General features: G+C 41.3%; 1 protein-coding gene and 2 long non-coding RNA genes across 4 annotated transcripts; 1 reads left to right on the top strand and 2 right to left on the bottom strand.

Annotated features, from left to right (window-relative positions):
• Positions 1-624: 624 nt before the first annotated feature.
• LOC130530970 (uncharacterized) lies at positions 625-11174 on the bottom strand. Of its 2 annotated transcripts, XR_008951977.1 has the most exons (3): positions 10146-11174; positions 7445-7560; positions 625-3392 (listed from the first exon to the last, which is right to left on the bottom strand). It is a non-coding gene; the product is annotated as an uncharacterized LOC130530970 (long non-coding RNA). The 2 variants fall into 2 exon arrangements; XR_008951976.1 differs by having other exon boundaries at positions 7445-11174.
• anxa5a (annexin A5a) lies at positions 4783-15098 on the top strand. Its single transcript, XM_057042590.1, has 13 exons — positions 4783-4837; positions 4932-4962; positions 6980-7064; positions 7476-7570; positions 9018-9131; positions 10177-10267; positions 11037-11116; positions 11455-11505; positions 12757-12850; positions 13038-13133; positions 13219-13277; positions 13688-13810; positions 14719-15098. Exons 2-13 carry the CDS (start codon positions 4960-4962, stop codon positions 14776-14778), a joined length of 951 nt encoding a protein of 316 aa, XP_056898570.1. The 5' UTR covers positions 4783-4837; positions 4932-4959; the 3' UTR covers positions 14779-15098.
• On the bottom strand, positions 11295-13997 carry LOC130530971 (uncharacterized). Its single transcript, XR_008951978.1, has 3 exons — positions 13654-13997; positions 11561-11681; positions 11295-11448 (listed from the first exon to the last, which is right to left on the bottom strand). It is a non-coding gene; the product is annotated as an uncharacterized LOC130530971 (long non-coding RNA).
• Positions 15099-15393: the final 295 nt, after the last annotated feature.

Here is a 15393-nt window from a genome sequence, read left to right as displayed (position 1 = left end):
GACGGCGCAGAACAGAACATGCTCATCCCTTCAACAGGTTCGCCTCACGGACGGGACACGTCTGCTGCAGGACTCAACCATGGAAAATCAGAACACTAAAGCAAAACAAGCTGGATACAAGTGAAGGGATGGTTCCTGCTGCACATCTATCATCCAAGAAGATCCAAGTTTAGGGAAAGAAGCGTTTAAGAACTGGCAAGGTCGGGTTTCTGTCGACCTCCATGCCTGTGCCCAAGAGATTCAAGGTGGCGTCCACCTCGCTGCCACTGGCCGTGGGCTGGGGTTGGAATCTCTGCTTGTACATGGGGATGCTCACCGGACTCTTGACTCTTATGCTTCTGCTTCTCTGGATGCTTCTAAGGCAGCTGAGGAACTCCGTGGGGAAATCCACACTACAACCTGTCCGCTCCTTCAGACAGCTTCCCCTTGACCAGAGGTTTCAGAATGTTTTGTGAATTGTGTGAAAACTCTGCTGGGACTGTGGCTTAATGAGGTGTTTGAATGTGCCTTTGCTGCTCGTGTAAGAACACACTAAAAGCTCTTAATTTGCTTCAACGATGAATGTGTTTTCCTATTAAAAGAAGGTGTCCATTTAAACATCTTTATATTTTTAACATTTCATAATTAATGCATGAAGTATCTGTCTTTATTTTCCTCTTTTGGATGAAATGAAATCCTCAAAATATTTAAATTGCAAAGCAAAAGAACAAACACTTGATTCATGCTGATTAAAGCACCAAATTGCATGGACAATTTGCATTCCTTATTAATGAACAGCAGAATATTGACCGTATGCCTCAGATGACAAATATGAAAGGGGACACAGCATTTCTCAAGGGCCGTGCACGTGTCAGGGAGAGAAGTAAATGAGACCTTAAAGGCAAAAGCCATTATCAGATGCAAGGTCCACACACAACACACTTAATAATTATTATATAAAAGCAGATTTATACAAAATCAAGGGCATGTACATTTTTTTAACTCAGTTTTTTTTGTGGTCTTAAGACTTTATGTCCATTACTTCTTCAGTAATTAACTTGGACAGGTTGTCTTTCATTGACTGGTGTGCAGAGAATCAATAGCCATTAGTCCCGTGGAAGCGTTTTTATTAGGCTACATATTGATAGATGATTTTCTAATAGCAGCGAAACAACAAGCAGCCAGTGTTGAGAATGATTGCTTTGTTGTAAAGAGTCTCAGAAGAAGCTGAATCTCTGGAGGTGAAGACACAGCGCCTGTTTATTAAGACACTGTGCAGTTTAAAATGCACCAAATGTGCATGAAAAGGGAATTGATTTACATGAGCACCACCACTGTCATCCATCATTTTTCTCAAATTAGAATCCATCACAGGCATCACTATGGAGAAGCATGGAAGCACCTTGGATTGGATACCTCCATGGAGGGCACACCCACACCATTCACTCAAATCAAGGGGACCGTAATCACAGTCAAACTAATTTGCGTGTTCTCTGACGGGAAGGAAGCCAGAGAACCCTGAGGAAAACCGTGTTGACCACTGCCATCAAGATATCTGACCCCGCAGAGGAAAGAAATGTCCATTTCTCTTAGGTCCACCAGCCCAGTGAAGCTCAGCTGATCGGTTTATGGTTACTGATATTCCACCCGATCAGCCCTTCTGAGTATGTTGGCTGCATTTCTTTCTCAGGGAGGGAAAAAAAACACTCATTTTCATCAGCCGATGAGTAAAAAATAAATATATAAAACCTCCAGTTAAATATTGATTCTAAATGTGCAGCAGCTTGTCATTCTAGTTCAGACGGATCTGTATTTACTTTATTTTCAGTTTTTGCATTTTGATAATATTTATTTGAATATATTTATAATATTGGCATTTTGAAATATTTCATGGGGTGTTTATACCCCCCGCGGATAGATCATCTGGAAAAACTTTACTTTCTGCGCCGCAAAAGCAGGAACTCATCGGAGATTTCGCCTTCACAGGTCTGAAGTCATTTCAGCCTAATATCAGCGGACATTAGTCTGAAATGACTTTAGACCTGACGGCTCGCTCGCCTGCTCCCTGCAGCACAACACTTGTGGATTAATGAGGTCTGACATCACGGCCAGATCCCACGGCTGCGTGTGCTTCACCTCCCTTGTCGAGCTGCATCGTGCCCGGCGCATGACCGTCTGCAGCCCCTCGGTCCTCTTCTGAGTTCTATTAAGTCTCTGAATTATGGCAGACGAGATGTGACGCTCGTGGGAGCTTTCTGAGCTCCTCTCTGCTGTGTGTCCATATTGGTTTTTCCTGCAGATTGGGGGGTGTCAGCTTTAGACAACATGCACTGAGATAGAGTGATGAGATGAGGACATACTGTAGATAGGCAAGTACATACGGAATCTGTCACAGCCTGTCAAATTCCCTTTTCCTTTTGGCTGCTTTTCTGGGAGAGTGTGAGAGACAAGGAAACACCTGCTTTTGATAAAGTACAGATAAAGCTAGCTCGCCCTGGCTAAAACAACAAAATAATCTTTTAATGGAGTACATTTTGGAGACAAAAGATCTGTCGCTTTTTACAGCACAGATTATTTTCATACATTGCAGTTCCTGTTTGTTATTTTATAATTCAGCGTGTTGGTAATATAGTCGGTGTTACAACCGTCTGGAGCAAAAAGTTATTAATCATCTCTGATGACAGTATCCTGTCACCTATAATGAAATTCAAGAACATTAAAAAATGAAAGCTGGTTAAGACAGACTGGTAGAATATTGCATTGTCTGTCTTCTTTATATCCTGTTCTTGCATAATCTGAGAAAAATATCACAGGAAAATATTACAGGCGCTAACAATGAGTTTTTCCCTGAAAAAATTCTATTAACGTCCGTAGAGTTTAGCTACGCTGGAGGATCGAAACATAGAAATTCTGGCTTTTGAGTGAGATAATTATGCAATTATATCTTCTATGAGGATTTGAATGGATGTAAAATCCTTTCAGAATACATAATGGGAAGAATAAACCCATTTTGAACAAACTTCAGTCTCAACATTGTTCTCCTGCATCACAGATTTTGGCAGTTAACCATCAGAAATACCAGATGATACTATGAAAAGGTCTCACACAGACCTGCTTGAAAATGATGTAATGTTTGTGGTGCCTTGTAAAAAAGGTCCACAGTGCCCCGTTGTATCCCGAAATTGATCAATTTCCATTGATGGTGGCAGCTCCAGGGAGAGAGGGACGGAGGAAACGGAGCTGATCGATGGTGGTTGGGGATGGTTTGATTGAACGTGAAGCTTATTGTCTGTCAGTCATCGCATGACAAATAGCAGCGTTGGTAGCTCGGTATCTCAGGTTGTCCCCTTGCTGCTCCGGGAATGAAAAACGCTCCGCAATTCCGTTCAGACAGCGACTCCTCAGGGGGGTGACTACAGGAAGTGGAAGCAACAATCAGCAGTTTGCCCTCTTGCTGTTTACAAATAGAGACAAAAGTAGTTTTAACCCATTTTTTTCCTTCTTAAAAAAGTTTTGTTGCCTCTAAATGTAGAAGGCAGATGATAAAAGTTTACTGTCAACATGCAATTCTTCACCTTCCCAGAAACTGGAGTCTGACTCCAACACGTTTGGTTGAACTTGTGCAGCGGCGAAGCACAAAGCTGGAGCTGCTGCAGCTGAAATGAGTCCCAATACACTGAATGAGGCTCCGGTGTAGCATTACATCTGCTTCATTATGGGGTTACGAAGGCGGCTTATTAAAGGAAAAAGGAATCTCATCAAGAAAAATTAGTTTTGTTTTCATTGAAGTGGAGCTTCAATCGAATCCCGATTGGAATCAACGTATCTTGACTGTAACAATCGTGACAGAAAGAACATCCATTATCCCAGGATTCCCCCATGGAAAGGGAATTATTGCTCGATTAGGATGGTGCTGGTGGAATGGAAACAGTCTTCCTCTAATTGTATGAGCTCCTCATTAGCTGTTGGATCTGGCTCTGTCAGTCCAGGAGGCCGTGAAAGGAAAAACAGCCGGTGTCTGCAATCGGATAGCAGCCAGAGATGGTGTTCACACTCCTGTCGCCTTGCAAGTGTTCACTTTAATTAAAGGTTTGCGGAGATGAAGACAGCAAAGATGACATGTGAGCTACACCTTGGCGACTCTCTTTGTTATTCCCAACTCTCCCATCAGCGCCGAGCATCTCCAGTTCCTCTCCTCAGAACACTGGAAAGTTGTATTTTTTATCTTCAAACACGATGAAAAGGAAACTAATGAGACACGCAAGGAATATTATAGTGGAAAAAAGAGAGAACACACTGTCTTAAACATATTGATTACTTTAGTTGTTTTTTTAAATAGTAATAAGGTTCAATTTTTCATTTTAAGTTCCTTTTGCTCTGCATGTATACAGTCTAGCTTCGATAGTTCTGATACTTATCAGGCTAAATCAGGGGTGCCCACATCCAGTCCTTGAGGATCCTACCCCGTTTTTTGTCCTGCCAGGCAGAAAATGCTGTGGAATATCCGGTAAAAGCGTTGTCTACCTGGTAGGACAGAAATCCCGGCTAAAGGCAATCATAAGTAATAACTTATAAATAAGAAGCCGGGTATATGTGAGCTTTTATACCAATGAGCTCTACAGTTACACATCTACAGTCTCAGAAAAATAGTGATTAGAAACAGCTATTTGCAGGATTAACAACTAATCATGGTGACATTTGGTGACATTCTTTATTCTGAAGTCCACAGCTGAACTAAATGAGGTCAGGACTTGTGTGCGTCCAGGGGGAGGGTGAACATCTGAGCACATATATTCTCTGATGGGGGGGTTACCTGAGCCACAGATCACCTGCCAGAGAGAGGAACCACTCCTGCTGGGTGAGACGTTTTCATTGATGTTCTCACAGCTACTAACTGGACAAATGAACTGAATTGACCTGAGAATTTTGTATTTTGCACCTTGTCTTGCCAGTTTTGACAGTCTCCCTTCAACAATAATAATGGTAAGTCTTTCCTTTCTTTGCTTTTCAAATGCAAACACCAGAACGTCACGCAGAGACAGTGTTTGTGTAGTGAAGTGTGCCTTGACTTTTAAAAGGTCACTGCCTCTTCATGGCACACTGGGACCCATCCTGCATGATCAGTCTTAGATTATATGCATCACAATAAAACCTGTCAATGCTAGATCCTCATTGCACAGGACCGTGGCTGCTTTTTTTAAAGCCTTTATGTGCACAGTCACACTGACCTCTGGATGATTCCTCACTTACTGTGAAGAGACACCTTTGGAAAACACACAAAAGTAAAAAGGCATCTTCACTTTATATATATATAATTTCCCGTGACAGAGTTAACGCTCTCCGGTGAGAATGAATGGAGTTAAGGTATAAAGTGGTGGCCAGTACTCAAGTGTCACTGTTGGCTGGTCTAATTTGTCCTGTATTGTATTACTGTGAGCACGGAAACTGCAGGTACGTGTGTCAGCTGTGTCATTGGCAGGTTACTGTTTCTTCAAAGGGCAGCCAGGAGACAATGATGCCTGATAAACTGGCTACATTTATGTGACACTTTTCCAGTTGACTTAATTGTTAACAACATTAAAATAGTTGCCATGTTCACACACGCACCCATACACACACTCACACAATTATATGCTAATGGCCGAGGCTGCTGACAGGCTCATCAAGAGCCAAACAAGCTTCCAGCCTGAAGCGACTTCCTGTACCAAGTCACTCAGATGGAACAGACGCTAATTTGTGATTCAGTATTTTCTTCACTTCAACGTGCAAACTGGGACCTATTAATAACGCAGTACTGTATATAATTATGAAAATTGATGAATTATTTGATGTGAGACAGGACTGCTGCCATTCAGCGTGCCACTACAGGGGCCAAAGGAATCTGCAAATTTGTTTTCCTAGAGACTGAAATGTAGTAAATATATCCCTTGTTATTATCTGTCATTGCCTCAGCGATGATGGTGGAGTAATTGCTTCTCTATTTACCGCTTTCTGTTTTTATTTATATTTCATGAAAATTTCATTTTTATCATTGTCAGTGTTTTCATAGTGTTGATATAAAATAACAAGGACCTGTCAATTACCAGGCTGGAGTACAAGGAACACTGCTCTGTTGATGTCATGTTCTCAGTGACAGGATACACCAACTCACATTTCATCAACATATTGCTCGATAGTCTCGAATGGGGAATGGCACTTAAAATCAGCAGAGAACAACTGAAATAAAAATGTGAAAACAGCATTGTTAAATATGCAAATAGGTAGAAACTAAAGTCAAAGCTTTGAGCTACAGGAAGGAAAACATTGATTTTCTGAATTATTGGGCATTCTCATTCTAAAATAGGCTAAGCCCCAGTCTCCAGTTGACCTGCATTTAGAAGAAAGGGGGGGGGGATGACTTCTTTATTACTCTAATTATTACACATAAGATGCATGCAGTATGCTGTATACCAACGTACTGCTGCTGTGAGGATTTTGGTAACTTGCTTGTAAAGGTGTTGCCATCCATCCACGCTACCAGTCATGCGTGTGCTGTTACATACTGTAGTGGTGAGACCTCCTTGGGAGTGGAGTCTTAATGACGAGCCCTAATGTCAGCCAATGTGCGATGAAAACAACCCCTGATTGCAGGGAAACAAGTGTGTCGTCTAAAGAGAAGCATCAAGCTGAAAAGCAGTTTTATGTCGCGGAAATGATAAAAACAAACACCCAATGAGGATGTGAAAGAGCCAATATTCTTTTGTGTTCCACACCTGCCCAGAGGACGACCAGAGACGGAGCAGGTGTTTTATTGCGTTTTCCACTGTGCTATTTTCGAAAACAAATGAGGTACGTTACATAGAACCACCACATTTAAGTCCAATGAAGATTATTTTCCCGGAAGAAAGACTATAACTTCATATTTGGATAGAAGTAGATAGGAGCCTTCATCCTAAATTCCCAAATATAGATTTATATAAATATAATTAAATATATATATTGTTTCTCTCTCCTCCTGCAGGCGTACAGAGGCAGCGTGAAACCATTTGTCAATTTCAATGCCAAACAAGATGCCGAGTTCCTTCATAAAGCCATGAAGGGAATAGGTCAGTTCTCTGATGGCACTGTTATCACATCTATCTGTCTGATAGGCTGTTAAAATTTGATGAAGGTTGAAAAGAAACAGATCTTTGACACTGCACAAGATATTTCAAATTCTTTCATTATTTCTGACAGTCTTTAGTAAAAACTGACACTGAGAACAAGTGAGGGTGTAAATCTGAACGCAGAGATAAATAAGAGCTAAATACAATAAACGGAAGCTTTAATATGAGGTCTTACATTCATCTCAAACTTTTACACCAGCTTGTCAAAACCCAGGAGCACAGATAGCCTGGATAGACCGATGACAGTTTGGTATTGTGGTGTTACATAGAAGGGAAAAGATAAGAATAAATAAATCTCAGATTACAGGGCTCATATCTACCTCACTCTCCTCTGTTTGACTTGTTGTGCAGGCACAGATGAAGATGCGATCCTCATGCTCCTGACCTCCCGCAGCAACGATCAGCGCCAACAAATTAAGGCAGCGTATAAAAAGACCTACGGAAAGGTGAGGAGAGCGTCGGTGAACAGAGAGCTGTTGACAATCGGCCGTTCAACAGAGATGGTAACGGGTCACATCAGTCCCCACTGGACTTTCTCTCTTCTGCTGTTTTTTTTTACAGAGTGAGCCAAAAGGTGCAGAAAGTGAAAGAAAAAGGGAAGCTAACATTTTTGAGACATTAGTGTTGACCTTTACTGACGCAGACGAGCTTTCTCTGGAGCTGTCTACATGATAAATTGTGTTTCCTTCACCAAAGAACAAACAGACGGGGGTGTGTTAGTGGATAAATCATGGCCTAGAGCCCATGTTTGCAACCAGAACAACTGATACATAAAATGTTAATTGTATATTAGGCCAATCAGAAACAGCCGACGGTCCAGTCCAACATTGTTTTTGGAGGAAATAAAGAAGAACAGCAGACAGAGCCACAGCGATTGTGTTAGCGTAGGTTTTTCAGGGTTTGTCAGAATGCAAATACGGTAATTAATGTATTTTTGCAACAAATCAATAGAACTGACATCTATCAGCCTTGCAGGTTAACAAAAAAGTTTGAACATGTTCTTACAGTTTCAGTGAGTTGTTTTCTGTTCCTCCCCAAAGATATTTTCTCTCCGTTTGAGATCAGTAGAGGTGAAATATATAATATTTAGCTAAACATGCATGCACACAGACGTTGCTGAAAACAAAAGCCTGAAAGATCTGTTTAATAACCCCAATAACCCTCAGTTTTGTCTTGTGAGAGGTGTTGGTTTAGGAATACAAATGAGATATTAGTAGTGCCAGACCACAGGAAGCATCGTATTTGTCTTAAGAGTGGAGCTCAGCAGCTCCACTGATGTTTGATAGTAGTCGTGAACGCCACAATGTGCTGTCATATCATAAAATCATAGCGCAAATCACTCGTGCGCATTTTCAGTCCCCTCAGGTCAGAATACAGCTGAGGAGGCTTAATGGGATTCATTTTATTCTCTCTGGCCACCTCTGTTCCATCATGCTGTCAGGTTATTTTATGACCACCTGTGGATTAAAAGCCAGTTAATTTGATTCCTGCAGGTTGCTGACAAACATCCCGGCGAATGAAACTGCTTTCTGAAGTAGTAGAAGGCAGCCGAGGCATCAGAGAATTACAAGGAGCGGTGAAGATGCCGCCAAAATTGACAGCGTTCAAGCTGAGCGAGGAAATAAACAAGCCCATTTACTTTTATTGCAAGTGCAGTAGCTTCAATCGCAGTCTGGATTGGTGGTGCCAACATGAGAAACACTGATCTCATAACCCAGAAATCTAATCTTCGAATTGCTCATGTGGATTTTATTCGTCTGTCTTTTAACAGTTTATTGCGTGACCATTGCATACACAGATATATTGCAGATATGTTTGCTATATATTCAAATAAACAATGCAAAGGTCATTCCAAATCAAATTAGTATTGTTTTTTTAATTATGAATCACCAGGACTTGGTAAGCGCGCTGAAATCGGAGCTCGGCGGCCTGTTGGAGAGTCTGATTGTGGCCTTAATGACTCCGCCCATCGAATATGATGCTTCCCAACTGCACAAGGCTCTGAAGGTAACAGCTGAACGCTTCATCAGATGCTCGGCACAACCCAGATGGGCTTCGTCTTTTACATTTTTCTCTACGGTTGCACATCGTGGCGTCATTTTGAGGGGAAATATTCAGCTGAGCAGCTCAGCCCCCACTCATGGTTGTTTGGATCAAGGCCTTTAAATCTGTTCACTCCACTGAGCTGACTGACTCAGTGTAATGAGTTGCCAGTGATAAAAGACAATTCTCGTGGAGCCTAATTTCAATTACAGAGCGCACGGCAGGCAAATCAGGAGTGATGGATCCTTTCTCTTCAGTGTGGCAGTAAGCACATCTGTCACCTTCATGCGCCTCAGTTTTCTGTGAGCTGTGTCGCATTGTGACACGTTCAAAGCTGCACATTGAAAATTCAAATAATAGGAAAGTCACTCTTGAATTTGGAGCTTAAGATAATCACAACGATACAGGATTCACCAAAGCTGCCTGAAAGCTTTAGTGGGTGCATGAGGGTGAACACCGTCGGGAGTCACAGGGCTGCCAGGGCGCTCCGCATCCTGAATCGGTGGTCTGGGTCTTGTTATTTTCAGTAGTTGGCTAATGCTGCCTTTCCCTGCATCTGCTTCATATCTATTAAAGGTCAGGGCTTTTTTTTTTGGTCTGTTTGTTTTGCATGTTCTTCAGCAATATTACACAATACAGTATTATCGTTGCTTCACATCAAAGATGGCTTCTGAGAGCAGATTAAAACCTGGAGACAGAAGAGTTATTTATTAAATTCCACTTCCTCGAGGTACAGCATGACATATGTGGGGATGCATCATTTGTTCATGTTAAAAGATAATGCCGTTTGTTTTAGAATTATTTTGTTATATTCGTTTGAACAGAGTTTGGGGAAAAAACAAACACAGTTATAGTTATAATTTAGATGATTAATACCGTCATTCTTTTTAAATGATGTATGGACTCATTGATCTTTACAAACCCTGAAATAGATATGATTATATAAGAAAATGCTGCCACACCTGTTGCCTCACATACCTTCATTTATCCCCTTGTGTCTGCGTCCCAGGGCGCCGGCACTGATGACGACGCGCTGATTGAAATCCTGGCCTCCAGGACGGGCGACCAGATTAAAGATATCATCAAAGTGTACAAGAAAGGTGATTCATTCCACTGAGAGAGGACAAACTTACATTTCATTTTGGTTTTATTGGCCTGAAGCAGCTCTGCGTGCACGCGGCCCTGTTGAATTAATACTTCAATATTGTCACAAATAAAAATAAACTTTAATGGCTGATGGGCTAGAGAATGTAACTTTTACCAGAGCTCACATTTATGTTGTGGGGAAAAGCTGCCGAAGGCTCCCAGCGGTGCGGTTTATCATTGTGGGGGATGCACAATTTGTGGAAAACAGACACAAAAGGGCTTTAAATGCAAAACCCTCGGTCTGATGAAAACTCAGCGGGTATGTAATGGTGCTATAACTGGATTAGAGCTGCACCCAAATGTAACTATAACATCCCCTTAGGTCTTGTACAATTAGCGTAAAGTGGATCGCGAATGTCGATTAAACCACCGACTGTTGTTTTGCTTTTAACCACTGCTTAGGTTTCATTTCTCACTTCTGCCTTTTTTAAAGACCATTTAAATCTGTTGCGACCACAGATTAGTTGATGGTCTGCTGTAAACTAAATTTGTTCTATTTGAATAATACTCATGCCTGTCTCAGTCAAGCATGTGCATGACAACAGTGCATGACATCAAAGGCACCGAGGTTTCAAAGGCCAGTTCATTTGATCTGCACGGCAGAGAAGACCACGCTGCCGTTGGAGATCCTCCCGACACACAAAGGGCGGCCTGCTTCGGACTGCAGCCATTACCTGTGTGGACCTCACAGTGTAAGCAGCCGCCTGCTCTTCTTCCTTCCAGAGTTCGGTGCCAAGCTGGAGAAAGACATCTGCGGCGACACCTCTGGGTACTATCAGAAACTGCTGGTGATCCTGCTGCAGGTACAGAAGATAAAAAAGAGGTGCAGCCGCGCTGTTTGTAGATAATGAGAGTCTCTGGTGCTGCTGTTACGAATCACCAGAGGTTTAAGTGCGGAATGGAGAAAGTGACACCACACAACACCCAGGAGGTCGATTCTTGGTTGTGTTTTGTTGTGCAGACAGAAAAGTAATCCGGGTATTTCCAGGATATTCAGCAAATGTAATCTTGAGGGGTTTAAGAGGGAGTGTGGGCTGGTTAGGGGGGTACAGCTTGTTCTTATTCACATTGACTCTTTTTTCTCCTCTTCTTTCAACCTGCTTGTGTTTTTCCTGCCTTGATTATTTCTCTGGCCCTGAAGGGGAGCAGGGAGAAAGAAGTAGATGAGAAGAAGATAGAGAAAGATGCTAAGGTAAGACACAATAAAGTGCAAAGTCTGAAATTTCGCTTCCAGGCTTCATACAAACCGTACTGTAGTGCTGGACGCATATGCAAGAGTGGTCTTCGGTCTCTTATCAAATTCAGAGTTTCTCCCCATTTATCCTCCTTCCTCCAGCTTCCAAAGGATAGAAACTTATTTAGAAGCTTCTGCGACCACAAAAGAGAACCAACCTTACAGCCAAGTACAAAACAAATACAAATAAGAACAATTTCTTGAAACATTTAAACAAACAAGATGTGTAGTGGTACCTATGAGTGCCCAGCAGCCACAATCAAGCCTCATTTATGTCTTGTTTTTAGCCCATATATTTTAATTGGTATCATTTATCTTTGCGTGTTTGGGGAAGTTTTCTTTATTTGACTGCTATAGGTTCTTTAGTTCTGAAATGCTAAAAGTCTTTTGTACACTCAGCATTGACTAAATTACCGACTCACTGTTTCCTCCTCCCAGTAGATTAGGTGAGAAAAACAAAGCATTAAAAAACAGGGAAAGGCAGATATTTCATGCTATTGTCAACACTAATTGGGATTTTTCTGTTTATTCCAGTCATGGTGAGTAAACATTGGTGCAGTGAATTTTGGGCTGGTCAAAAGAAATCTGGCCTCTGTAGTTATACATTTCAATTATTTGCTTTTATTTATGTAAATTTTCTTTGATTAGGTCCTAAACTAAAAGCATTAACTACAGGGCTTTATGCTCAGTATGCCACAGTAATTATGTCCTATTGCGTGATGCGTAATCATGTGCTCGTTTTGCCTTACTTGGTGTTAAAAACACAAATTTTCATTGATTAAATTTTTTAAATTCAATTTGTTCCACTTGCTTTTAATGAAGAAACTGCACTGGATATTGGTTTCTTACTCTATTAACCTCATCCCACGTATTTTGTGCAATAGGTCATATTTTTCCAGATGTGGCTTTTAAATGTCGGCACACTAAATGTGTAATTGTATTTGCTCGCTCACTGCTACTAAAAGTGGAAGGGCAGGGCCAGGGAAGAGGCATAAGGACAAATTAATTTCAAGATGGACCCTTTTTTCAATTTCTATTAACCATTTTTGCAATTCAAAGGTCGCTGAAAGGTAAATTAGCAAATCTAACCAATAGTAAACTCCCCGGAGGTCAGATTTCTGTGCAGGACAACATCAGCAATGTTTAGTTGCTGCTTCTGTTCCAGTGATTCAGGTCTGCACACCTACGAGCGTTTCTCTGCCATTACAGGACCTGTTTGCTGCTGGTGAAGGCAAATTTGGCACCGACGAGGAAACTTTAATCAAAATCATTGGCAACAGGAGTGAAGAGCATCTGAGGAAAGGTGAACATCTGACAGCTCCTTTGTCCTGGTGCAGTCGTCTGCTCTGGTCATGAATATGTCATTTGTCTTTGGGTGGATGCAGCCAGCAACCCGTCAAAGTCCTTCACATCATGCGAACCGTTCTGACGGGTTTTAAAAGTTGATCAGACAAGGCACAATGTTGCCACCTTTGCCTCCTCTTCCACAGTGTTCGACACCTACAAGAAGCTCTATGGCTCTGATATCGAGGACAGCATCGAAGGAGAGACCACTGGAAATCTGGAGAACCTACTGCTGGCTGTCTGTACGTCTTCTGAGTGTTTAATGCGTCCAGTCAAACATAACTAGGCTTCGGTTAGTTGCTGATTTTAGTCCTTTTGTCTCCACAGTGAAATGTGTCAGGAGTGTTCCAGATTACTTTGCTGAGGTTCTGTATAAATCTATGAGGGTAGGTGACAGAATTGTATGTGTTTGGTAAAGCAGTGATGATTGATCACCCACAACATTAGAAGAGAGATGTAGATAGGTGAGCTCTGCCTTGTAAGGCATAGCAACAGGATGTTTGGTCTCCGGGGTGGAGCCTTCAGTCCTTGGGATGTATTTACAATGAACTTTAGGTGTTTAAGTGGTAGCATGGTGTCATGAATATTAACGTTGTGTCTTTTGTGTGAATGGCAACATGCCTCTTCTATAATCTTATTTTGATTGACCAAAGTGTGACAAACGTGCACTTCAAACCTCTAAAATCGATGAAGCGCTCCTGGGAAAACAAATGCAGCTGCATGTGTAACAGCTGCTGATTTCAGCACGCGTTCACAGCTCACCATCTGCAGGTGTTGACTGTGTTCCTCTGCTCAGCGCGCTGGAACCGATGACAGCACCCTGATGAGGACGATGGTGTCCAGGAGTGAGCTGGACATGCTGGATATCAGGGCCAGCTTCCAAAAGAAGTATGGAGTGTCTCTCTACACCACAATCCAGGTACAGCACAAATGGAGACAGTTAAAGTTTGACTTTTCAGCATTAGTTCAGAGTAAAGCATCGTTGTGAGTGTAGTTTATTCACTGACTAATGAGAGGTGCAGGTCCTCTGCACGACCCTATAGGCTGTGCAGCATCAGTTAGATTTATTTTTAACATCTTTTCACCAAATGCTTCCTTCCTTCTCTCTCTTTTCTCTCTCTCTCTCTCTCTCTCTCTCTCTCTCTCTCTCTCTCTCTCTCACACCACACACACACACACACACACCACACACACACACACACACACACACACACACACACACACTCAAGTCAATATCTTCCCCTGGAGCCAGATGTTCTTGCAGTTATTACCATCCTCCTGTGGAACTCCCAAATGGATAATATCGAATAGATAAATAAGTCATTATAATCGAACCTTTAAATAAACCCAGTGAAAATATATATGAACTGATATAGGATTTCTCTCTCCTTTCATTTATATTTGATTTGAGCGAATATTTCAATTGGTTCAATTTTAATAGTATTTATATTCCATGGTGGTATTTTTGAGTGACATAGAGGACTGCATTTAATATATGCTGGGTGACCCTAGTGGATATGATTGGTACTGCAGTTTAAACTCAAGATTCAAGATTCAAGATTCAAGAGTACTTTATTGATCCCTTTAGGGGGTGTCCACCAGGGAAATTAGCATCTCCAAAGATCTACAAGCATCTACAAAATTTCCCACCACCATTACACCCCATTAAACCTATTAAAGATAATAAAAATATAATAAAATAAGAAATAAAATAGAATAAATTAAAAATAGAATATGAATATAAATATAAAACTATAAAACTCAGGCCAAAGCAATCTGAATTTTCTAAACTGAATGAACTGAGGATGACTGTGCTGTTTGTTGCAGGAAGATACAAGTGGAGACTATCAGAAGGCTTTGCTCTACCTCTGTGGCGGGAACGATTAATCCTGGTCCATCATGTGTTCTGCAGCCCTGAATGATGAGCCACCATGCCGTTGCAGGACAACATAAGATTAGTTTATTGATCCAGACTTCTAGATTCTACCACTCTTTAGCTTGACATTGATTGAATTAGTGAGAATTAGCTACGGGCCATTTTTGACTCAGTGTGTTGACATAAAAATTGATATACGACACAGTGTCATCTCTGTGATGGCTGCATGTTTTGGTTTCTCTCTCTCGTTCCACTGTGTGATTAACGTAAATGTTCTAAATGTGAGACACAATACTGCATCTGAATTATTAAACTCTACATGTTGACATCACTCCTCCTCTCATTAATTAGAAATGAGCTGTGCTCTGGCTTAAAAGTTTAATATTAAAGACAGGAAAATAAACATAGCCGAGTTGCAAGTTTTCCCACTTACACAGAATGGAGACATCAGTAAATTCCATAGTAGGTATTCTTCAACTGTGAAAAACAGAATCAAAAAATTAATTGTTTGGAAAATCACATTGTATGATTTTTAAATAAAAATGTATTTTATTGCATGAAATAAGTATTTGATCACCTAGCAACCAGAAACAATTCTGGTCTCATAAATTGTCCACTTGTCTTTA

This window comes from Takifugu flavidus, chromosome 9 (assembly GCF_003711565.1).
Source record: "Takifugu flavidus isolate HTHZ2018 chromosome 9, ASM371156v2, whole genome shotgun sequence".
Classification (NCBI taxonomy): Eukaryota; Metazoa; Chordata; class Actinopteri; order Tetraodontiformes; family Tetraodontidae; genus Takifugu; species Takifugu flavidus.
This window is presented reverse-complemented; position numbering and strand designations above follow the sequence as displayed.